Here is a 23,523-nt window from a genome sequence, read left to right on the forward strand (position 1 = left end):
TATATATAGAAGAATATTAAGTTAATTTATTAAGAGAATATAATATTATTCTTAAGTAAATATGTGGTTATAACATTCTTATATATCTAAATGACTAAATATAAAATAATTTATTTTTTAAAATTCATTTTTAATTATTCATTACTATTGTATTGTCACATATTAGATGGTTATCTTTATTATAATTTATTAAAAATTCAGCAAATATTTTATCATTTGTATACTTTAAATATGAGCCTTATTCAAAATGTTTTTGAAATCAGACTAGTTAATGAATTTGTAAATTCACTAGTTCAAAGTTTATTGGTTGATGACATAATAATTTTGGACATATTTTAATTAAACATTGAATGTTAAAAGGAGTTTAAGTTTATGGGCTAATTTCAAAGCTACATTTCATCATATTGCTAATAAGCCCACTTTTTAACTTACACAACCCACTAATTAAGTGAATTTCAAATTTCGGACAATAGATCGGCCCAAAATATATATCATAATAAATATCAACATCAAAGAATCAATTAGATTATTCGGCAAATACAAAGATCTTTAGGTTTCAAATGAAAAATCACACTAAATCACAAGAGCTCTAAATCCCAAGAGCTCTAAATCCCAAGAGCTCTAAATCCCATATTCAAACATAGATTTGATCATTCATCTTTTATTGATAAGTGATCTCTTAAGTTATTGAGTTATTTTTATCTTTCTAGTTCAATCCAAATCTCTTTTCGTAGACGACTATTCTTCTGAGACGTTTCCTTTGGTTGGATCTAAATCTCTCTCACTTCTACAGCCCAGGTATAAAATATTTCATTATTGCACAATAATCTAGCATATTAATATTTTATATTATGTGTTAGCAAAACTTCTTATCTACATCAACTTTATGACATATAGATAAAAACAAATAAATTATAAATTTAGGACGGTTTTCTCATGAATTGATCTTCTGTTTGGATTAAGAGTTGTTGAAGGGGATGTGAATAAGTCCTTAGAGTATGGTTTAAGAAAATAAAAACTTTAATTTTGTCTTGAAAATTGTACATTTAGCACATTGAGACGAATTTATGTTTTCAATGTTAACTTCTTCATCTTTTGTCCCTCAAAAAATGCATCCTCAGAGTGGCATTAACAATATAAATTAAATTGTTACTTCATGTAAGCCAATGTCATTTTAGCATTTGGCATGATTGCAGTTTTGGATGTTTATGTCCAAAGAGAGGTAGAATGAAACGAGAAGCGATTCTATTAAAAAATAGTAGAAATGAGTAAAAAAGTAATATCAATAAAGATTTATTTGGGCTTAAAACTTAAGTTCAAAACAAGCTATGTTTCTAGTTCAAAATCAACACGATTGAATTTTATAAATTATTTGGTTTGACTAGTCATATTAAATTAGTTTGATTTGTCAAGAGTTCACAAATTATTTAAATCAACCATTTGCTCGACTGGTGCATTTCGTCACATCAAATAATAATAATTTATTATATATATGATTAAATATTATGTATACGTGTATACACAATATAAATATATATAATATAGATAACTCATGAATCTAACGAGTCAAAATATATATACTTTGACTTAGGTTCAAACTATTTATTTAACGAGCTTAATTTTTAGCTTATATTCGACTTGTTTGATTCATGAATTAAATGTATTGAACTAAATAATGAGTCGAGTTTCAAACGAATGTTGAATTGATTCATTGATTGTGAGTCCTACAAAAAAACAAAAAACAATCAAAATCATATTTTTATTGGACCATTTTAAATTAATATTGTAAAGAATCACTCGTATCAAATTGAAATTCCGTATTTGTAGTTCTTTTAAGTTGGATGCTGCTTTTGTAGAGGAATGGTTGTTAGGCCAATTCTTTTGTTAAAAAAAAAAATGAGTGTGTGGATAGATTTTGAATGGTATATAATAAACTTTGTTGAGAATTGCATAAATGTGATCAAATATTAGTTTATTTGCTTTTTCTTGTTAAAAAATAAATGTATTACTTATAAGTTAATTTTTAATAGGTAAACTATTACACATATCATATTATTGTATAGATAAGAAGATTAGTGGACTTGTATGAAAATTTATCATTTTTATTCACACAAAAAAGAAAAAATGTTATCCTTATTGCGATCAATAGCTAGTCGTTATTTTTTGTTTCTGCAAATAAATTAGAGTATCTGTTAATTTTTCCCAATAGTGCATGCACCTTGCATTTTATACACTTTTAAAGTTAAGTCTCACTAACTAATCATTGAATAAACTTAGTTTAATGACATTATCGATGGAAGAAGTTTGATACAATTTTAGTGGCATACACATTAAGAAAAGTATTACATTTGAAAATGTAAACCAGCCTGAACAAAGTTTGAGATATATAAAATTTAATAGGTTTAGATTTGAGTAGAGTTTGATATGGAAGATAACGATATATGCATAGAGGAGTAATGGAAAAGAAAGAGTTGGGAAAGGAGAAGATGGAGAAGTGAAGAGAAAATAATGTTTAAGATACTAATTAGTAAAAGTGACATTTTGGTAATGTCACACTAAAATTGGGATTTAAATCTAATATGTTTTGAATTTTATATCCTTTGATATTTTAATTTTTTATATTATTCTAATTCTATTGTGTTTAAAAAACTGAAGTATATTTATAATTTCATTTTCAGTCATATCTTTATTTATTATTTTTATGACCTATTTTTTAATTTATTTTTAAAATGTGAATTAAATAAGATTAATTTTGTCAAATTGTATCAATTTTTAAAATTTGAATGATTTCTTAAACTAGAGTGATAGTATCAACTATATATCATATTTGTCATCATTATTATAGTTTAATTCGTGTAGTGTTAATTCGTATTATGGTGAGACAACCAAATATTGAAATGAGTTGACTAACTTTGATCTTTATATTCTATGAGTTTTCATTATGATATATTTACTTTCTCATCTTCCTTTAATTTATTTATTATCTTATTTGTGGACATATTCAAGATTGATATCATTATAATTTCCTTTTTATTATTATAAATATTCAGATAAGTTGACTAACTTGGGTTTATTTTTATTTAATTCAAATGGGCAAAAAAAACTTGGGTTTATTTTTGTTATTACTTGTTATGTATTCATATTATATGATTAATAAAGAAATTAACTTTAAATTACGCACTGCATTGCACATATTTAACACTAGTTATACTTACAGTAAGATTATTATCTAATGTTGTGACACCTTTGAGACAATACCCTACAACCAATATGAATCTTTCTTTTCAGCATAGTTTTTAATTGAATTTGATGTGAAAATTATAGTTAGGATTATCTCTATTAATGAAGAAATAAATGTATTAAGAAATAAAGAAAAACATAATCTTCAATAATATATTTGTCCTTCTAATTATAATGAAATGACTCTAATACTTAGGTTCTAGGTTCTAAAGTTTTGACAAATATCAAGATTCTATAAAACTAATAAATGTGCTTATATACTATTCAATTTCAAGTTAACAGATTTTGTACCGTTGTTTTGATATAACAATTTAACAAGAGATGAATGAAATTCATTTAAGTTGAACATGAAGCCAAAAACAAATCAATATGAAAATTTTATCCAACAATTTCACGAATGTATAGTTGTGGATACCACTATTTTATTTTATTTAAAAAAAAGATTACATAGGTTAAATTTTAAAATTCTATTTCTATAATTAGAAAACCCAAAATTGAGTTTAGGGCTTTGTCTTCTTCCTCCTTAATACTCCAGTGCTGCACCCACTTGCGATTGAAACCCAAACCTCATGATGCGAATTCTTCCCAATCAATAAATTTGGTTTATATCCTCTGCTTTTGGTTAGTTCTGCATCGTTTCTTTTTTCATTCTGATTCAATTTGTTGTAACTAATTTTAAACTTTAGGTTATATACTTTTAAATAATTAATTTAGTTTTTTTTAATATGAATTCAATGAAAACAGGTTCTTGAATTTTTCCACGATGGCCAATAAATCTAAAGAAGAGCCCAAAAATGCTCCTGATTTTGCTCGCTGGTATGATCTTAGCCTTGGACCTTCCTTCAAAGATGAATCCTCTAGCAAATACTGCACTTTACGATGTAAGTTTGTTACGGAATGAATAAAACCCGTTATACTTTATTTGATTTGATTTTTGTCTATTTTGGGTTTTAATTTTTGAAGTATTGAATTTTGTGTAGATGAATTTAAGCCTGCTTCGGTCGATAGGACGAAGCCAGGATCAATGCGTAAGACCAAAGAGAATAGGGTTTCTGTGGAATTTCAGAACAACCAAATTGGAAAACCCAAGGTGACATTTGAGGGGAGTAGTGAGGAATACAGGGAAAATGATGCTGTGTTGTTCTTTGATGGTACGGCACTTCGATTGGAGCGGCTTCATAGTGCTGTAAAGCAATTGAGGCATCTTCGAATGCCTGGTGAATCTGCCGCAACCGCTGCTGCCTCTGTGACTGCTCCATCTGGGCCTCCTTTGGATCAACAGTCATCCCCCATCGGGAAGTCCACGAAACCAGCACCTTTAGGCAGGAGCTCGTTTCAGGCTGTGGCGGTAAGTGCTCACTAACTATTTAGCATAATTGTTTTTGTTAAGTAGTTGAGTCCTTTAGATCATGAAAATGTACACAGTGGGAGACTTCCCACTACAATTTATAAGTATGGTTTATCTTCCATATACATCAAGTTTTTTGCTGGTTTTTTATGAAAGTGAAAATTGGTTATCTTTTGTAATGAGGAGGACAAATCTATAAAACATTAAGGCAGGGGCGGCATATATATCTATATGGATATTTTTGGAGTGAGGGACCGGTGCCCAATGCTCAAACTGCTTGGGTCTGTCCCTATGTAGTACTTTGTGTACAAATGTCATAATCTATATCCTCTTTTTTCAGTGGTGTATATCCTTGTGTTATCATTATAGATTATAGATATACCATATTAACATATCGGAGAGGAGAGGAGCAATAGAAATCTGATTTAAATTTTCTTTCAAACTTGCTTTTGTTGAAATAATAGCAAACTCTTGGGTACCACAATTCACCTAAGAACAGGGGTCTTTTACTTCCTTTTGTTACTTCTCGGTGCTATAAAGGAAGTTCAAAAGGCAAGGAACGTAGTAATTTGACTGCAAAGAGTGGACTGACAAGCCATCTTCATGCCTCTCCATTTGATTAATCTTGGGTTATAGTTAGCTACACTCTGGGAAAAACAGACTTCCTTTCTCTACATGCAGTCTTTGCAACGTCTGTGGGAGTTAGCCGACTAGTCGTGGAAGCGAAGCCTATTGCCACGCTGACCATCAAATATGAGGTTGAGTCCCTTCTCAAAGATTTGATGGAATGGACCCTCATACCCAAGGGCACTTATATAATATGGGAACTTGTGGTTGGAAATAATCCTTATGGTTTTGATGTCTGTTAGAAGAATCTTAGCCTGCTGATACCAAAACCCATGCCTTACCACTCAGCTATACTCCATACAGCCTTGTTTTGGACGTTAGAGCAAACAGGTATAGGGGGATGGGAGAAGCAGGGCTTGGGGAAGTAGCTCACTTTTCCATGGAAATATCTCTTGCTTTGTGGCAAGGCCATCTTTTGTATCTTTGAATTACTTGTTGCTCAGCTATTCTTCATTTTTGTTAACGTAATTGAATTGCTTCACAATTGAGGGAAAAAAGATGATTATAAAAGGACATGAAACCTGTAACATATTTTTTAGATTGATGTATATATGTTAGTTAGTGAAGCATAAATACCCTGCAAATCTACGTATCGAATGTTTTGGTGCTTCTTAGATAATGGAAAGTAAGTAAAAAGTTTGTTTTCTTTTAACTTTTACTTTCCTGTTTCCTTTCCCTAGTACCTTTAATGATATTTACGTTGATTCTACACAGGTTGAGGTGGAGCGTATTGATATTGGTGAGCCTGAGAATACTGGTATGTATGATATGGTTAGAAGGAATTTGTAATTGCTTATTTGGACTTTGTGTTATGTTTAATTGATTTTCTGATGGAATAGTTAAATAACATGTGAGATATCCTTAACAAAGTATGAATTTTGTATTACATTCCCTTTTTAGTTCTTTTTTCCATTGCATTTATGTTTTCTCATGTGTAACCTTTTCCTCGAATTATGGGAAGGACGGATGTAATAAGCTTTTTATCTTTATCATTCTGATTTGATATGCTAGATATAGCATGTGAATAAATTTTGATCCTTGAGATTCAACCGAAGAAAGAAAAAAAACCCAACTGATATTACATTCTGTTATGTAATTGTCTTCTGTGCATGCCTTCCAACCTGATAATCTGTGTTATCCCTGCTGCTTGCTATAGTTTTCCTCTTTATCTTCTACACACGTACACATACACACAAAAATGCTTTCTGCTGGATTTGTTTTTTGTGACTGGTAATTTCAGAAGTGGTGTATTTGCAATTGGTGAAAATGTCTGCAGTGGACTTACTATTTATCTAGCTGTCTGAGATTAATTTAATGTTTTATGTGTCATATGACAGGCATCAAATCCAGTTCTAAGAGGCCATCTGATCAACTAATTGAATCACCCATTATTTCTGTTACCTCACCAGTTGCCAAAAATGATGTCGAGGAACATCAAGATGTAAATTATCTTGAACTTTTTGGTAGTATGACACCTGAGGATGACCATAATGCTGAAGAAAAAGATAATGTTGGATTTGACATAAATGTTCCACACACTGACGATGAGATTGCGGATGTGGATGATAGTGGTGATGAGGTGGACAAAGGACCTAATGCTGCAGAAGCTCTCAGAGCCCAGGTGATTGCAGCGGGGAGGGATGCTCAGACGACTACTTCTAGCAGTAACAGTGCGACTGGAAGTAGTGATACCGATAGCAGCACTGCAAGCAGCAGTAGCAGTGATAGTGAAGCCAGTGATGAAGATGTGGTAAACATAATGTAAAATTCTAGAACTGTGGGGTTTCTCCTTTTCCTTCATTCCTTTGTCATTATTTTTGCAAATAGTTCACTATGGATCAATAAGCAGGTGAGACTATTGGTACTCTCAAGTGATTATTCACACTCTTTATCTAAGAATCAAAATTTTATTTTAAAAAAACTATGAGTGCCCAATGATGAGTGTGAAGCTTAGATGTGTGAAGTGCCCAATCCTGATTTTAAAGGTTGGAATTTTACAGAGTTTAGTGTGACTGTAGTAGTGTGCTGAGTGTGATAGATGATATGCTATCTTTGATGTGTCTGTATAAATCATCTTCAATTTTGTTTAAAATCATCTTCAATTATGTAAATTTTAGAGGCTGAAGATGTGAATTGGATAGAAAAATAGGATCTATAGGTTTTTATAGGTAAAATAAACGTGTGGATTAAGAAGCACCAGGACCTGGGTCAAATCTTTACATCATTGGAGACTATGTAATCAATATTTATGTTCAGGATTTTGATCTGATATAACAAAATAAGAGAAGGCATTAAAGTTTGTGATTTGTGTCTTGTGACTTGTGAGACAAGCCCACCCCACGATGATGGTAAGGTTAAGGAATTGTCAAAATTGCATAAAATATATTTCTTCCTAGACCTAATACATATAACTTTAACACGTATAGGGACTAGGGAGACAAGAGAATAGAATAAAAATAAGATCTTTACAGCTGAAAGTTGAAATGACTTTAAATAGACTTGAACTTAATGTGTACGTGAGTACCAATGTAATATGTACCATTACCCTAAACTTTACTCATGTGGTTTTTTTACAAGTTTTTTATGTGGTATTTTTAGCATGACAAATTTTTAAAGGACCTTAATTTCTTTTGATGGTTTTTAAGATTTGTTTACGTATTAGTTTTTGGATAATAATAGAGGAAAAAGAAAGAAAATGTTTGGATACAACGAAATAATTTATGAGATGACTCCTAAGTATGTTTTATTTCATTTTCCTCTTAATTTGCAAGTGAGCCAAGTTTAAAAAAGGAATTAATTTTTGACTAAGATGAATAAGCTCTCCACTTTTAGCCGAGAGAAGAGAAACAGAGAAGAGAGAGAAATTTGTGATTGGTCTCATACAAATTATTATCTCCTCACATGTTGAATGAAGTGCAAAAAGACACCAAAATTCAAAATTGATGAAAGTGCCCTCATTGCTTTCACACTTATCTCATTATCTAATAGGATATAATTGTCAGTTTAAAAAACTTATATTTCTTTCTCTTTTATTTCTTTCTTCTTTCCTTTATATCAAATAACTCTCAATTCTACTATATTTCTCACTTTTCTTTTATTTGGATGAAGAGAAAATTATGAAAGTTCTTTCCTCTGGTTGGAGTAAAAGTAAGAGAAAAATATGGCTATGTAAAATGATTGTTGTACTCTTTTAAAATATGAAATGCGAAATGTGTATATATTGAGAATTGAGAAGGGATAAATATGTGAATAAATATTTTGTAGTTCACTTTTGACATCTTCCGAGTCACTTGTGAGATAAATTATTCCTTGATCATGTACCATTATACAATTCGATTCTAAACAATAATAATTCGATAATATGATGGAATCATAGCTGACATGATGAGAGACCAAATGATAATTTACGAGGATGAAAACTTTGTAAATCAATCTCAACTGTTTGGCAACCAAACAATAGAAATTAGAAAACCACAAAATCATCCTTATTTTCTCTACTGAAGTTTACTTCTTTATTGTCACACCAACCAAATATAAATGTTGAATTGAATCAGTTGAATCTCTTTGGTTTGGATACTTGATCAAATAAAATAAAATATTAAAAATATATATTTCACTTGACCCATAACCCGATTAGCTTAAAAAATATCATTATATTTTACATCACCCATGACCCTTCTCAAATATAATAATAAAACTATTAGAAATCATTGATGCCGTACAAATATTAAAACATTTAAGTGATTTATAGGAAATTGCATGAACGCGTGTTTTGAAAACAATAGCAGCACGTAAAGAAGGTCATTGCAAACTTGCAAAGTATGACAGGGTTATGACCCATTTATATCCCATTTGATATAAAATTGTATCATTTAAAAAAGTGATTAATATTTTAATATTATTTTATGAAATTTGATTAGTTCAAGATAAATGGACAAAAATTATATAACATGTTATCATTGTCCTTCCAAATATGATAACATATCAATAAATAAAGAAAAAAAATAATATAATATAATATTTTTATTCCTAAAATATAATGATAATTTTCCTTAAAATTGAATACAAGATCAATAATTTCTTAACGAAGAAGAGTCTCAGTCTAATAACATCATCAAATAACACGGTACCATTTTCTCATTAACGAAAACTTCATTAGTATTATTAGCTCAGTGACCAAAATTTCAAATGCCCAATTATATTATTCTTAAGTCGGCACCTTTCCTTTGATTTACAAAACTTTTTTGTGTCGAAGTCTACAATCTACATTTTATAATTCCTTCTTATTAGTTATTACATTTTTGTTAAAAAGCCCTTTTTTTTGTTATTAATAGTTTATCTATACTATGTATATAATATATAAAGGTAACCAGTATTTAAACTTTTTAATTTATACAAAAAAAAAAATATAATCATATATAACTACTATCAATATATTAAGTATATCACTCACTTTAAGTTAAACATTATAATAAAATAAAATTTATAATATAAAGTATCATCAATAAAAATATAATATAAATATATTTAATACAAAAAATATTTTAATTCTCCAAAATAAAAAAAAGATTAAATTTTTCTAAAAGTGGATATTGCACGTTAAAATTAAATATGCAACAATTTAGATAAAATTTTGATGTCGGTTGACACAAATGCTTGTCATATATGTTATTGGACGTAAGTGAACACATGTTATTAACCTATTAAACTATTGTTATGGTCTTAACTCTTAAGTTAATCATCAACCATTGAACAAACCCATAATGACGGATTTATGTTTAATCTAATCTATTATCTCTTATAAAACGTTAAATGACGATTTCAGTTAATTTTATGTTATATAACTCCTTCATGCGAATGTTTTGATCTGCTTCGTCATCGAGAACACAACTTATCAAAAATTTCATGTCAACCCACGTGCTAATTGCGCGCTTGTAAACCACTTTCATCCTGTTGCCCAGAAAAACGTAGGGCAGATACTCACGCGCTTTACGTGGCGTGGAAAAAAATCATCTTCCCCATACAAGTAAAGTATAATCAAACATTGAATAAAAGAAAGAGAAAAAAAAGAAAAGAATCGGTGATCTTCATCTTCTTCTCTAACACCTAACTACCTGAAATAAAACAAAAATTAAAAAGACCATAGTTCTTCTAAACCATTCACCCTTTTCTTCATGAATATTCTACATTAGAAAAGTTCACAAATTTTGGCATTTTGTGATCTGGGTTTTCCTTTTATATTTTTACCATTTGTGTATTACAGTTTAGTTAGTTTGATAGCTATCATGCACATCATCATCAACATCACCAACCAAATAAAAAAATCAGAGATCTTCAACGACCCATTAACGAAAACAGTTTCAAAACCTAGACTTTAGCCTCACCCACTTCTCAAAATCACACCTTTCACCAAGACAAGCTATATCCATATGCAACAATAACAGTGCCATAATAGCACTGAAAAGTGAAACAACTTCCATTGTTATTATTGTTGTTATTATTATTATTATTTCTATTATGGGAGCTGAAAAGAAATGGCTTTTAACGCTATTCACTGCAGTATTTCTATCCCTAATGCTTTTGTTAATGTCTTCTATCTCTTCCTTTAGTTCACCAAAGACTTTTCCCTCTCTTGTTCAACATGGTTCTCATTACCCTCCTTCTTTTGCATACTTTATATCCGGTGGAGACAAAGATAAAGATCGGATCTTGCGGTTATTGCTGGCAATTTATCATCCTAGGAATAGGTACCTTCTTCATCTTGGGAGAGATGCTAAGGACGAAGAGAGACAGGCCTTGGTTACTAGCGTGAGGTCCGTGCCGGCGATTCGGGCTTTCGGGAACGTTGATGTGGTTGGAAAGGCTGATTGGGTCACTTATTTGGGGTCTTCTAATGTTGCCATCACTCTAAGAGCTGCTGCAATTATGCTTAGATTGGATGGTGGTTGGAATTGGTTTATCACTTTGAGTGCACGTGATTACCCTCTCATCACTCAGGATGGTATGTTATGAATTTCTTATTTCTGTTTGGTTCATGGATTTGTACTATGAATTTGACTTCGGAATTTGAATGATTCAATACAAAGATTGGATTGGTATTAATTAGGAACTTGATTTCTATGGGTTGTTGTTATATGGTATGTAAACGGATTCTATGGGTTGTACTATAATAATAGTTGTTATATGGTATGTAAATGGATTCTATGTGTAGTGCAGCACAAAGGATGTGCCAACATATTTCATACATGAATTTATCCAGTGCAAGGTTTATTGTTTTTGTTCCATTTCTACTAATTCACCATGAGAAACTTCATTCCAGGTAGGACATGTAGATACTAAAATGTCTACTAATATGAAGTAGTTTAGCATACTAATATGGTAGACTTCATGTCTGCTAATACAAACTCGGTAAGGAGGCTTATCATAAACAACAAAAAGGACATTTTGATGCTAAAATATCTACTAATACGGACTCTGACTAATATGGTGACTAGAGGTGTAATTTGTTAAGTTGGACCATGAACTTATCATAAACAACAAAAAGGACATGTAGATACTAAAATATCTTAGGTAGCAGCTTCCAACATATTTATAGGAAGCACTTGTATTTCAAACATTTTCATTTCAATTCTGGTGAACGAGGGGGGGATTGCATGTGTTTCTCTGATATAAATCTGATTCGGGATACTGCAAGTCGTATATGCAAATCTTAAGCAAATACATAGAGATCACTTGATGGAAGGTCTTGTGAAGAGTCTGATATATCTTTAAAGGGCACTTGACCCAAGGCAAGCAGTAAAGAATGAACAAAGAAAGTGATAGTGAAACTGATTTCATAAATCCTTAAACTATTTGGGATGTGTTGAAAAAGTATTTGCTAGGTGGGAAAAAATGTTGGTGATAAATTTCTCAACAAATTCTTGCCTGACTTTTCCTTTCTTGTTAATATCTAAAAATGTAGTGTTTAGGGAAGTTGTTTGTTAATTTTAAAATCTACTCTGATCTCTGCCCATCGTTATTCTCTCCAGCTGTTCACATACTATCTTGCAAGTTTTTTTGTTTTTAACATATTTTTCTACACATCCAGCTTCAGGAATTTCAAAATTTCTTTGGAATTTAGTTTAGCTATTGTTGCACCGAAGATGAGGTATTTGGACTACCACATAGGAGGTGGAATTACGAAATTCGCCACCAACCTCTAATATAAACACTCTTTTCTCACTCCATCTTCATACTTCCTGCCTTTGAGTGGTTTGATATGCTCCCCTTTCTGTTCTATATTCCTGGTATTTTAAAATCCCTTATCCAAACATAGGCTAAGATATTTCAAGTCTTATGTATGAACCCTCAGACGTGTTCTATTCTGCATTGATTTTCCTTATTCTGACATGGCCCTGTCATTTACGACAAAGTTTTGGTGTACCATAGATACTAGTAGTGGGTGTCTACATTGGGTTTGCTCTAAATACATGAATCTTTAGATTTTAGAGGCTGTTGTGTACTTTATTTCTTTGTAGGTGATGAAATGCTCATATTGTTCTGAACTTTATTCACTGAATTATGCTGGTTTTAAGGTCAATTGAGTTCTCAGTGATATTCTGATATCTCAGTTTGATGTTTGACTTATTTCCTGTCTCTTTCTAATGACTAATCCATGTTCTGTTATATTTATCAGATCTAGCCCATGTATTCTCGTCTGTTAGGAGAGACCTCAATTTCATCGACCACACTAGTGACCTTGGATGGAAAGAGTATGAAAACTACTGCTAATTCTAGCTGCTACTTTGTGGCACTTATTCCGTTAGTCCTAGATCATTTATTTTCGTGTTTATTTTCCCGTGCAGGGGTGATAGGTTCCAGCCTATTTCAGTTGACCCTGGGCTATATTTAGCAAGAAGAAGTCAAATTTTCCAAGCTACGCAGAACCGGCCAACACCTGATGCATTCAAACTCTTCACAGGCAATTTATTTCTTTCTGTGCAACACAACCTATGCCTATGACCATTCTTTAGTTTTTGTTTTTCATTTCTTACGTTGAATGTTTTCCTTGTCATGCAGGTTCACCGTGGGTTGTATTGAGCCGACCCTTCCTGGAGTTCTGCATATTTGGTTGGGATAATTTACCTCGAATGCTACTAATGTATTTTACAAACGTAAAGTTACCCCAAGAAGGCTACTTTCACTCTGTCATTTGCAATGCACCAGAGTTTAGGAACACAACAGTAAATGGCGACTTACGATATATGATATGGGACAATCCTCCAAAGATGGAACCCCTCTTCCTCAATGCATCTATTTATGATCAGATGGCAGGAAGCGGAGCTGCTTTTGCAAGACAATTCGAAGTTGATAACCATGTTCTGGACATGATTGATGATAAGATCCTCCGACGCGGTCGTAACCGAGCTACCCCGGGTGCATGGTGCACTGGGAGGAAGAGCTGGTGGATGGATCCATGCTCCCAATGGGGTGATGTAAACATTCTAAAGCCAGGTCCTCAGGCTAAGAAGCTTGAAGGGTCTATTTCTAGCCTTCTTGATGACTTGACATCACAGACCAATCAGTGCAAGTGAATATAGAACCTAGAATAGAAACATTATAGCAAGTTGTGCAGTCTATTGCACCACCACTATTCATCAACCAGTAGAAGTTGCCATTTACTGAAAACACATTCTTTGGTCACAAAACACATAGTGGAAGTGAGTGTTCATAAAACACATAGTGGGAGTAGAGGAAGGGAATATATATTTTGAGCTTTTGGGCTTGTGTTTTTTGGAGGCATGATATTTGTGGTGGACCCTCCAATAGTTTCCAATGAATAGGGAGGATATTCCTTCTGCTTCCATTTTCACCATGTTGTATGTTCTGTATCTTTATGTTCATTACCATGGGGATTATACTATGGGACAAGTGTAGCAGAAAGTTTCATACTTTAATATATATGATTTCATTCTCCATGATTTAGTGCACCACCTTAAAAGTTAACATTCACATGGGAATTTATTATATTATATTACTTTGATATTTAAATTTTCATGCGAATATACATGGTTAACACCTAATTTTGTTTAAGAGACATGATATATAAATTTAAAATTAAATCAATCATATCATTTTAGCTGCTAATTATTTAAATTATTGTAAACATGACCAACATCCTTTTTTTATTTGCAATTAAATCAAAGCACAGAATATTTAATTTGAAGCACTATATTAAGTTTAACACTTTGTTTAGCAATACCCTTTTATATACTTCGCAATTATAAAGATAAAAATCTGTGTATAAAGATAAGAATTAAGTAAAAGATTTAGAAGATTCAACTATCAAAAAAATTTGATATTTAATTCATGAAAACTATTTTACCCGAAGATAAGAAAACTCACACATCTCAAGTAGGTGAGAATCCCCTCCGATAAAATAATGAATTAACACTTTTACTCCTTAAGAATAAAAGAAAGAGTAACAAATTCCCTCTTCTGGATAAGAGTCTGATTTGTCTCAACTAAATGACATGCTTTTTCTTCTCATATTCCCCTGCCTATATAGCATCTCTTCCACCTTCACTAACCTTGACTATCACAGTGTAACAGAATCACAGGAAAACATGAAGATGATCATAATAAACCATGCCCAATGAATGGATTTATTTATATATATATATATAGAAAAAGAATGAAGTATCTCCTGATATAAGGACATAAATTATCTTCTCCTACTAGTGAAATTATGACATGTGTCATGTTTCATCATTTTCTATAAAAATATTTTAAAAAATAAAAAAAATAACATATGTCACATTTTTCATATTTTTATTGGCTAGAGGAAATAAGTTATCTCATAATATGAGAAGACACATTATTCTCATATAGAAAATAGAGTGCACTTGCCAACATGGGTGGTCCTAAATATAATAATATATTGAAATCTGAGGCAGTATACATATTTGGGCCTTAGGCCCATTATCTACTATATTCATACCACTGCATCGACAATAAGCATAGCATTAGAATTAGAAGTCTCTATTTTTCTCTTTTCGTCCCTCTCTCTATATAAGCGAGGAGGATCATTTTCAGAAAATCCCTAACCTTTCTTTCTTTCTCAGTAAGCTATTTTCTTCTCAGCAATTCGTTCTTCTTTTTCTAAGTTTTCCCCCTTTTTGTATCATATTATTTTCATGCTGTTTGAGTAGCACCACTACACTACCCATAATTTGTTTCTTCCCGATATGTTCTTATTTAACTGAATCTTCTTCATTTACTCACTGGAAAAATGTTCTAAATAAGAAAATTTTGTGTTCGTGTGTCTATGCTTACGTTCTCTAGATTTGAATGAGAATGTTTTTCGGGGTTTTACGAATTTTTTATCTTGATTTTTTGGGTTTTACATCTAAATACAATTTAAGCATAATTTCATCCTTTGATTTGTTATATTCTTGTGCCTTCAATAATCTGGTTTTTTCTGTTGTTATGCCTAGTAGTATTCAGTAGTTTTTTTACTATGTGATTTTTACTCATTTATTGAGCCTTGATAAGTTTAATTGATCTCGTTTTTTTCTTCTTTTTGCAGGGCATTTAGTTAGCAAGAGGGTTCTTTCGAGTTTGCTTTTATATGAATATCTAAACGTTTGAATTGTTATTCAAATTTACACAATGCTGGGTTCATTGCCGATACTCCCTCTCCCTGCTCCTCCTCTCGATGGGAACTTGGGTCCTCTTCCTGAGTCTCAAGTGACCGATGAGGAGATGATTGAGAATTCGTCTAATGAGGACCAAAACAAATCAGATTCAGCACCTGCCGTAGTTGCTACCCACACTAGAACTATTGGAATTATCCATCCACCTCCTGACATCAGAACTATTGTTGATAAAACCTCACAATTTGTGGCTAAAAATGGTCCAGAGTTTGAAAAGAGAATTGTTGCAAACAACACGGGCAACGCCAAGTTTAATTTCCTGAATGCGTCCGATCCCTATCATGCATATTATCAGCACAGGTTGGCTGAGTTTCGGGCACAAAATCAGTCTTCTGGTGTGCAACCTACTTCGCAATCTGCAGACTCACCTGTTCCTGAATCAGATCCTTCTGCACCTGCACCTGATAGCAATGGCACAGCAGCAGCAGCAGCAGAAAAGCCTGATATCTCTGCGCAGTTCAAACCCGTAAGGAAAGTACTTGAACCTCCAGAAGCCGAGCAGTATACAGTTCGGCTGCCTGAAGGAGTTACAGGAGAAGAGCTGGATATTATTAAGCTCACAGCGCAGTTTGTTGCTCGAAATGGGAAATCATTCTTGACAGGATTGACAAGTAGGGAAGTTAATAATCCCCAATTCCATTTCTTGAAACCGACCCACAGTATGTTTACCTTTTTTACTTCCCTTGCGGATGCATATTCTAAGGTTTTGATGCCTCCGAAGGGTTTGACAGAGAAGCTGAAGAAGAGTGTCCCTGATATGACTACTGTGCTTGAAAGGTGTGTGAATAGGCTGGAATGGGAGCGTTCACAAGAGCAAGCTAGGCAAAAGGCCGAGGATGAGATAGAGCAGGAAAGGGTACAAATGGCAATGATTGATTGGCATGATTTTGTAGTGGTTGAAACAATAGACTTTGCTGACGATGAGGATGATGAGTTACCTCCTCCTATGACCATTGAGGAGGTTATAAGGAGAAGCAAGGTGACAGCCATGGAAGAAGATAATGTTGAACCAGGAAAAGAAGTTGAAATGGAAATGGATGAGGAAGAGGCCCAGCTTGTTGAAGAGGGCATGAGAGCAGCTACTTTGGAAGACAATGATGACAGAGTCAAGAATGAAGTCAGGGTTACTGAGGATCCTGAACCACCGATGAGGATTGTGAAGAATTGGAAGAGGCCAGAGGATAGGATTCTTGCAGAAAGAGATCCGACCAAGTTTGTTGTTTCTCCTATCACTGGTGAGCTAGTTCCCATTAGTGAAATGTCAGAACACATGCGTATTTCTCTCATTGATCCCAAGTACAAAGAACAAAAAGAAAGGATGTTTGCCAAAATCCGAGAGACAACACTTGCTCAGGATGATGAAATCTCAAGAAACATTGTTGGTCTTGCTCGAACACGTCCTGATATCTTTGGTACCACGGAGGAAGAAGTTTCAAATGCTGTCATGGCTGAGATTGAGAAAAATGATGAGCAACCTAAACAAGTTATATGGGATGGTCACAGTGGCAGTATTGGCCGCACTGCAAACCAAGCTTTGTCACAGAATTTTGGTGAGAATCAAAATGATGCTTCTAACAATGAAGCCAATAACCTTCCTGGTCCTGCTGCACTTCCTCCTAGACCTGGAATGCCTTCTATTCGCCCTCTTCCACCTCCACCTGGACTGGCACTGAATCTTCCTCGTGGTCCTCTCAATGTAGGTCAGTATTCTGCTCCTAACAGTGGTGGCTTTCAAATTCCTCAACCTAGACCTCTGGTCATGCCAATGATGCCATCTGTTCGGCCACCTCCGATGCAAATGAGTTCTGGACAACATATGGGTGGTCAACCACCACCAATGCCTCCATCATATCCTATGAATAACCAAGGAATTCCCATACCTCCACCACCAGGATCCCAGTTCACTCCTATGCCTGTTCCACGACCTTATGCCCCACTCTCTGGCCCACCATCAGGAATGCCAATGATGCATCTGCCACCATTGCCTCAGGGAGTGCCGCCGCCACCACCACCCGATGAAGCTCCTCCTCCACTTCCAGAAGAACCAGAACCAAAGAGGCAGAAGCATGATGATTCCACTCTGATCCCTGAAGATCAATTTCTTTCCCAACATCCGGTATGGACATAACAATTACCTTTCTCTCTCTCATGTATATATATATATATATATATATATATATATATGCATGTGTGTGTATATATATATGTGTGTGTATGTATACCATCCTGGAAACAACATCTTTGCTTGCAGGGTAAGGCTGCTACATCTACCCTCTTCAGACCCCACTAAGTGGGTGCTGAGTGCACTGGGCCGCCCTTATATATATAGCATTTTATATACCATCAGCTCGGAATTTAGTATGTACTGTCTGTTTGTAGGCTTAGATTGCATGTAAATTGGGAAATAATGATTTGAGTGGTTGCATAGTTTTATTCTTGACCTTCTGCTAACCTTTTTGTGCTGTTTGATATAAAACTAATTATCTTGTTCCTTCAATAATATTTGTTTTATACACACCACTTCCACGATTTGGAACGTTGATACCTTTTGTCTTTTTCCCATATGCCATTTTAGATTATGGTGTGTTTTCTGGTATAATATAATTTTCTGTAAATAATTGAAGTCAACCTTTCAGTTATGATTCTTTGTTTCTTATTTTTTTTATGCTATTTTTGTAGTATCTTTCCAGTTCAGATTCAATTGAATCACAAGTTTTTTCATTTATTTATCTAATGCTGTCTTGCAGATCTGAGTAGTATTTTATTGGTTGGGTTGACTACTGTAACCGTCAGTGTTAGATATGTTTGTTCTGACTGATATTTTGTTTTCTTCGCTCCAGGGACCTGTTCGTATTAGCGTATCTGTTCCTAATGTTGATGAAGGAAATCTCAAAGGACAAGTGCTGGAAATTACGGTGCAGTCTGTGTCTGAAACTGTTGGCAGTTTGAAGGAAAAAATTGCTGGAGAGGTCCAGCTCCCTGCTAACAAGCAGAAATTGAGTGGAAAACCGGGCTTTCTCAAGGATAACATGTCACTTGCCTATTACAATTTTGGTGGAGGAGAAACACTTACACTCACTTTAAGAGAGCGTGGTGGTAGAAAGAGATGAACATATTGCTTGCATAGCTGTTCAAGAAGGTTGTTGTAAACTTAGCCCCAGTATGAGGCATATGGATTACTATTGATAGACTTGTTGATATCTTGATAAATTTTATGTTGAATGCTTTCCATCTATTTTATTCCGAGGTTTCTTTTGAAGTTTTTATTGTTGTCTTAAAAACTGATGTTAATTCTCAAATACAGATTTTCGCACCTTGGCGCTTGTCCATTGATCGGAATGGGAAGTAGCAGAGTTCCTTTATCTAATCCGATCAAGTCAAATTACATAATATTGTTCTGTTTTGGCATTTCATTTGACTTGTTAAATAATTACTGACTTGTTCTTATTTGATGCTCCTTTGCTGTTGGAGGGACCAGTTTACATTTTTTGATTTTCTTATTTTGTTCATCCATTCTTGCAATTATCATGGTGAAGTAGTGATTTAGGAATTTCTGTCTTATTTTCTCCTTCTAGTGTTTAGGCTGTCTTATATTATCGGGATATGTTCATATGAGAGACAGTTGGATAGTTGGTTAGAAGGCCCTTTCAGTTGCTGAGCATATGTACCTGCAACTTGTGCATCTTCTTTGAGGTTTTAGTTATGAGGTTGTTTTACTTGGTTGCCATTTATCCTTAAGTAATATAATTTCAAATAGTGTTTAGGATGGTTGTTGTTTTTTGATTTTTTTGTTTTGTCATAACAGAAATCCTCCTTGGACTAATAAGAAAGGGCTTGTGCAGCTTACCCTGTGTGTCTTTGAATGGAAGGAGGCAGGTAGTATGGTCTAAAGTCTTCTCTGCGCGATAATAATATGCATATGTTAGGATCTTTCATTTTTTATTCTTCAAGTCTTGTTCTGATGGCAGTTTGTACCTGCCAGTTTATTGCAGAATGGAACAGTTTTGGTATTTTATGTTGAACCAGGAAAAGAAGTTGAAATGGAAATGGATGAGGAAGAGGCCCAGCTTGTTGAAGAGGGCATGAGAGCAGCTACTTTGGAAGACAATGATGACAGAGTCAAGAATGAAGTCAGGGTTACTGAGGATCCTGAACCACCGATGAGGATTGTGAAGAATTGGAAGAGGCCAGAGGATAGGATTCTTGCAGAAAGAGATCCGACCAAGTTTGTTGTTTCTCCTATCACTGGTGAGCTAGTTCCCATTAGTGAAATGTCAGAACACATGCGTATTTCTCTCATTGATCCCAAGTACAAAGAACAAAAAGAAAGGATGTTTGCCAAAATCCGAGAGACAACACTTGCTCAGGATGATGAAATCTCAAGAAACATTGTTGGTCTTGCTCGAACACGTCCTGATATCTTTGGTACCACGGAGGAAGAAGTTTCAAATGCTGTCATGGCTGAGATTGAGAAAAATGATGAGCAACCTAAACAAGTTATATGGGATGGTCACAGTGGCAGTATTGGCCGCACTGCAAACCAAGCTTTGTCACAGAATTTTGGTGAGAATCAAAATGATGCTTCTAACAATGAAGCCAATAACCTTCCTGGTCCTGCTGCACTTCCTCCTAGACCTGGAATGCCTTCTATTCGCCCTCTTCCACCTCCACCTGGACTGGCACTGAATCTTCCTCGTGGTCCTCTCAATGTAGGTCAGTATTCTGCTCCTAACAGTGGTGGCTTTCAAATTCCTCAACCTAGACCTCTGGTCATGCCAATGATGCCATCTGTTCGGCCACCTCCGATGCAAATGAGTTCTGGACAACATATGGGTGGTCAACCACCACCAATGCCTCCATCATATCCTATGAATAACCAAGGAATTCCCATACCTCCACCACCAGGATCCCAGTTCACTCCTATGCCTGTTCCACGACCTTATGCCCCACTCTCTGGCCCACCATCAGGAATGCCAATGATGCATCTGCCACCATTGCCTCAGGGAGTGCCGCCGCCACCACCACCCGATGAAGCTCCTCCTCCACTTCCAGAAGAACCAGAACCAAAGAGGCAGAAGCATGATGATTCCACTCTGATCCCTGAAGATCAATTTCTTTCCCAACATCCGGTATGGACATAACAATTACCTTTCTCTCTCTCATGTATATATATATATATATATATATATATATATATGCATGTGTGTGTATATATATATGTGTGTGTATGTATACCATCCTGGAAACAACATCTTTGCTTGCAGGGTAAGGCTGCTACATCTACCCTCTTCAGACCCCACTAAGTGGGTGCTGAGTGCACTGGGCCGCCCTTATATATATAGCATTTTATATACCATCAGCTCGGAATTTAGTATGTACTGTCTGTTTGTAGGCTTAGATTGCATGTAAATTGGGAAATAATGATTTGAGTGGTTGCATAGTTTTATTCTTGACCTTCTGCTAACCTTTTTGTGCTGTTTGATATAAAACTAATTATCTTGTTCCTTCAATAATATTTGTTTTATACACACCACTTCCACGATTTGGAACGTTGATACCTTTTGTCTTTTTCCCATATGCCATTTTAGATTATGGTGTGTTTTCTGGTATAATATAATTTTCTGTAAATAATTGAAGTCAACCTTTCAGTTATGATTCTTTGTTTCTTATTTTTTTTATGCTATTTTTGTAGTATCTTTCCAGTTCAGATTCAATTGAATCACAAGTTTTTTCATTTATTTATCTAATGCTGTCTTGCAGATCTGAGTAGTATTTTATTGGTTGGGTTGACTACTGTAACCGTCAGTGTTAGATATGTTTGTTCTGACTGATATTTTGTTTTCTTCGCTCCAGGGACCTGTTCGTATTAGCGTATCTGTTCCTAATGTTGATGAAGGAAATCTCAAAGGACAAGTGCTGGAAATTACGGTGCAGTCTGTGTCTGAAACTGTTGGCAGTTTGAAGGAAAAAATTGCTGGAGAGGTCCAGCTCCCTGCTAACAAGCAGAAATTGAGTGGAAAACCGGGCTTTCTCAAGGATAACATGTCACTTGCCTATTACAATTTTGGTGGAGGAGAAACACTTACACTCACTTTAAGAGAGCGTGGTGGTAGAAAGAGATGAACATATTGCTTGCATAGCTGTTCAAGAAGGTTGTTGTAAACTTAGCCCCAGTATGAGGCATATGGATTACTATTGATAGACTTGTTGATATCTTGATAAATTTTATGTTGAATGCTTTCCATCTATTTTATTCCGAGGTTTCTTTTGAAGTTTTTATTGTTGTCTTAAAAACTGATGTTAATTCTCAAATACAGATTTTCGCACCTTGGCGCTTGTCCATTGATCGGAATGGGAAGTAGCAGAGTTCCTTTATCTAATCCGATCAAGTCAAATTACATAATATTGTTCTGTTTTGGCATTTCATTTGACTTGTTAAATAATTACTGACTTGTTCTTATTTGATGCTCCTTTGCTGTTGGAGGGACCAGTTTACATTTTTTGATTTTCTTATTTTGTTCATCCATTCTTGCAATTATCATGGTGAAGTAGTGATTTAGGAATTTCTGTCTTATTTTCTCCTTCTAGTGTTTAGGCTGTCTTATATTATCGGGATATGTTCATATGAGAGACAGTTGGATAGTTGGTTAGAAGGCCCTTTCAGTTGCTGAGCATATGTACCTGCAACTTGTGCATCTTCTTTGAGGTTTTAGTTATGAGGTTGTTTTACTTGGTTGCCATTTATCCTTAAGTAATATAATTTCAAATAGTGTTTAGGATGGTTGTTGTTTTTTGATTTTTTTGTTTTGTCATAACAGAAATCCTCCTTGGACTAATAAGAAAGGGCTTGTGCAGCTTACCCTGTGTGTCTTTGAATGGAAGGAGGCAGGTAGTATGGTCTAAAGTCTTCTCTGCGCGATAATAATATGCATATGTTAGGATCTTTCATTTTTTATTCTTCAAGTCTTGTTCTGATGGCAGTTTGTACCTGCCAGTTTATTGCAGAATGGAACAGTTTTGGTATTTTAAGAAGGCACTGATTCATGTCTTCATCATTTGTGGGGATATCTTATGGAACTTTCAGTTTAAGACTACTTGCTGTTTATCTTGATTAAGATTATTTGGCTATGTCTGAATCCTCTTCTTGTATAGTTGATTTGAGCTTCTATTTGATCTTTGTTTCTTTGTCTCTGTTTTATTGTTGGACCTTATGTGCTAATTCATTACAGGGCATGGTAGTATGACGAAATATAACCCCTTGTTTGACCCTCTAGCTTGGCAAGTTTGTGATTATTTAACCTGATAGCTTGAGTAGTCATTAGTTCATTCCATTCATTGTGCCCTACTTCTGTAGTGAAAACTGGGTAAAAGTGTTCACGTTGTATCTAAAGAGTAAAAATTTCACACGTTTTTTTTTTTACTCTTGATGTATTTCCATCGCCGTACCGGAGAAGATGCTCACCAAAAAACTGGGGGATAACAACATTTATGGCTGAAGTTATTGAAGTGTTTCATTTGTTTTTGGGAAACTACTATTATGGTCTTTCTTACAGTCTCTTATTTGGTCCTTCTTGCAATCTCCTTCTTGTACCTTTTTGGTAGCCTTTGACAGTT

At 34.2% G+C, this 23,523-nt stretch overlaps 4 protein-coding genes across 6 annotated transcripts; all 4 read left to right on the forward strand.

Annotated features, from left to right (window-relative positions):
- Positions 3,731-7,126, forward strand: LOC109346384 (ELL-associated factor 1-like). Its single transcript, XM_019585913.1, has 5 exons — positions 3,731-3,861; positions 3,985-4,121; positions 4,221-4,588; positions 5,930-5,972; positions 6,553-7,126. The coding sequence occupies exons 2-5, from the start codon at positions 4,004-4,006 to the stop codon at positions 6,978-6,980; spliced, it is 957 nt and encodes a 318-aa protein (XP_019441458.1). The 5' UTR covers positions 3,731-3,861; positions 3,985-4,003; the 3' UTR covers positions 6,981-7,126.
- On the forward strand, positions 10,302-13,925 carry LOC109346385 (beta-glucuronosyltransferase GlcAT14A-like). The gene is made up of 4 exons (XM_019585914.1): positions 10,302-11,216; positions 12,891-12,966; positions 13,060-13,175; positions 13,274-13,925. The coding sequence occupies exons 1-4, from the start codon at positions 10,733-10,735 to the stop codon at positions 13,786-13,788; spliced, it is 1,191 nt and encodes a 396-aa protein (XP_019441459.1). The 5' UTR covers positions 10,302-10,732; the 3' UTR covers positions 13,789-13,925.
- On the forward strand, positions 15,235-23,098 carry LOC109346386 (probable splicing factor 3A subunit 1). 3 transcript variants are annotated; one of them, XR_002107517.1, is made up of 5 exons: positions 15,235-15,317; positions 15,783-18,025; positions 18,750-19,048; positions 19,715-19,785; positions 22,915-23,098. XR_002107517.1 is itself a non-coding variant. In XM_019585915.1 (3 exons), the coding sequence occupies exons 2-3, from the start codon at positions 15,866-15,868 to the stop codon at positions 19,017-19,019; spliced, it is 2,430 nt and encodes an 809-aa protein (XP_019441460.1). In that variant the 5' UTR covers positions 15,235-15,317; positions 15,783-15,865; the 3' UTR covers positions 19,020-19,173. The 3 variants fall into 3 exon arrangements, 2 of the variants coding, with proteins under 2 accessions (XP_019441460.1, XP_019441461.1); XM_019585915.1 differs by lacking the exons at positions 19,715-19,785; positions 22,915-23,098 and having other exon boundaries at positions 18,750-19,173; XM_019585916.1 differs by lacking the exons at positions 19,715-19,785; positions 22,915-23,098 and having other exon boundaries at positions 15,263-15,317; positions 15,792-18,025; positions 18,750-19,173.
- LOC109344749 (probable splicing factor 3A subunit 1) lies at positions 19,612-22,186 on the forward strand. Its single transcript, XM_019583502.1, has 4 exons — positions 19,612-19,616; positions 19,715-19,781; positions 19,878-21,038; positions 21,763-22,186. Exons 1-4 carry the CDS (start codon positions 19,612-19,614, stop codon positions 22,030-22,032), a joined length of 1,503 nt encoding a protein of 500 aa, XP_019439047.1. The 3' UTR covers positions 22,033-22,186.

This window comes from Lupinus angustifolius, chromosome LG04 (genome assembly GCF_001865875.1).
Source record: "Lupinus angustifolius cultivar Tanjil chromosome LG04, LupAngTanjil_v1.0, whole genome shotgun sequence".
Taxonomy (NCBI): domain Eukaryota; kingdom Viridiplantae; phylum Streptophyta; class Magnoliopsida; order Fabales; family Fabaceae; genus Lupinus; species Lupinus angustifolius.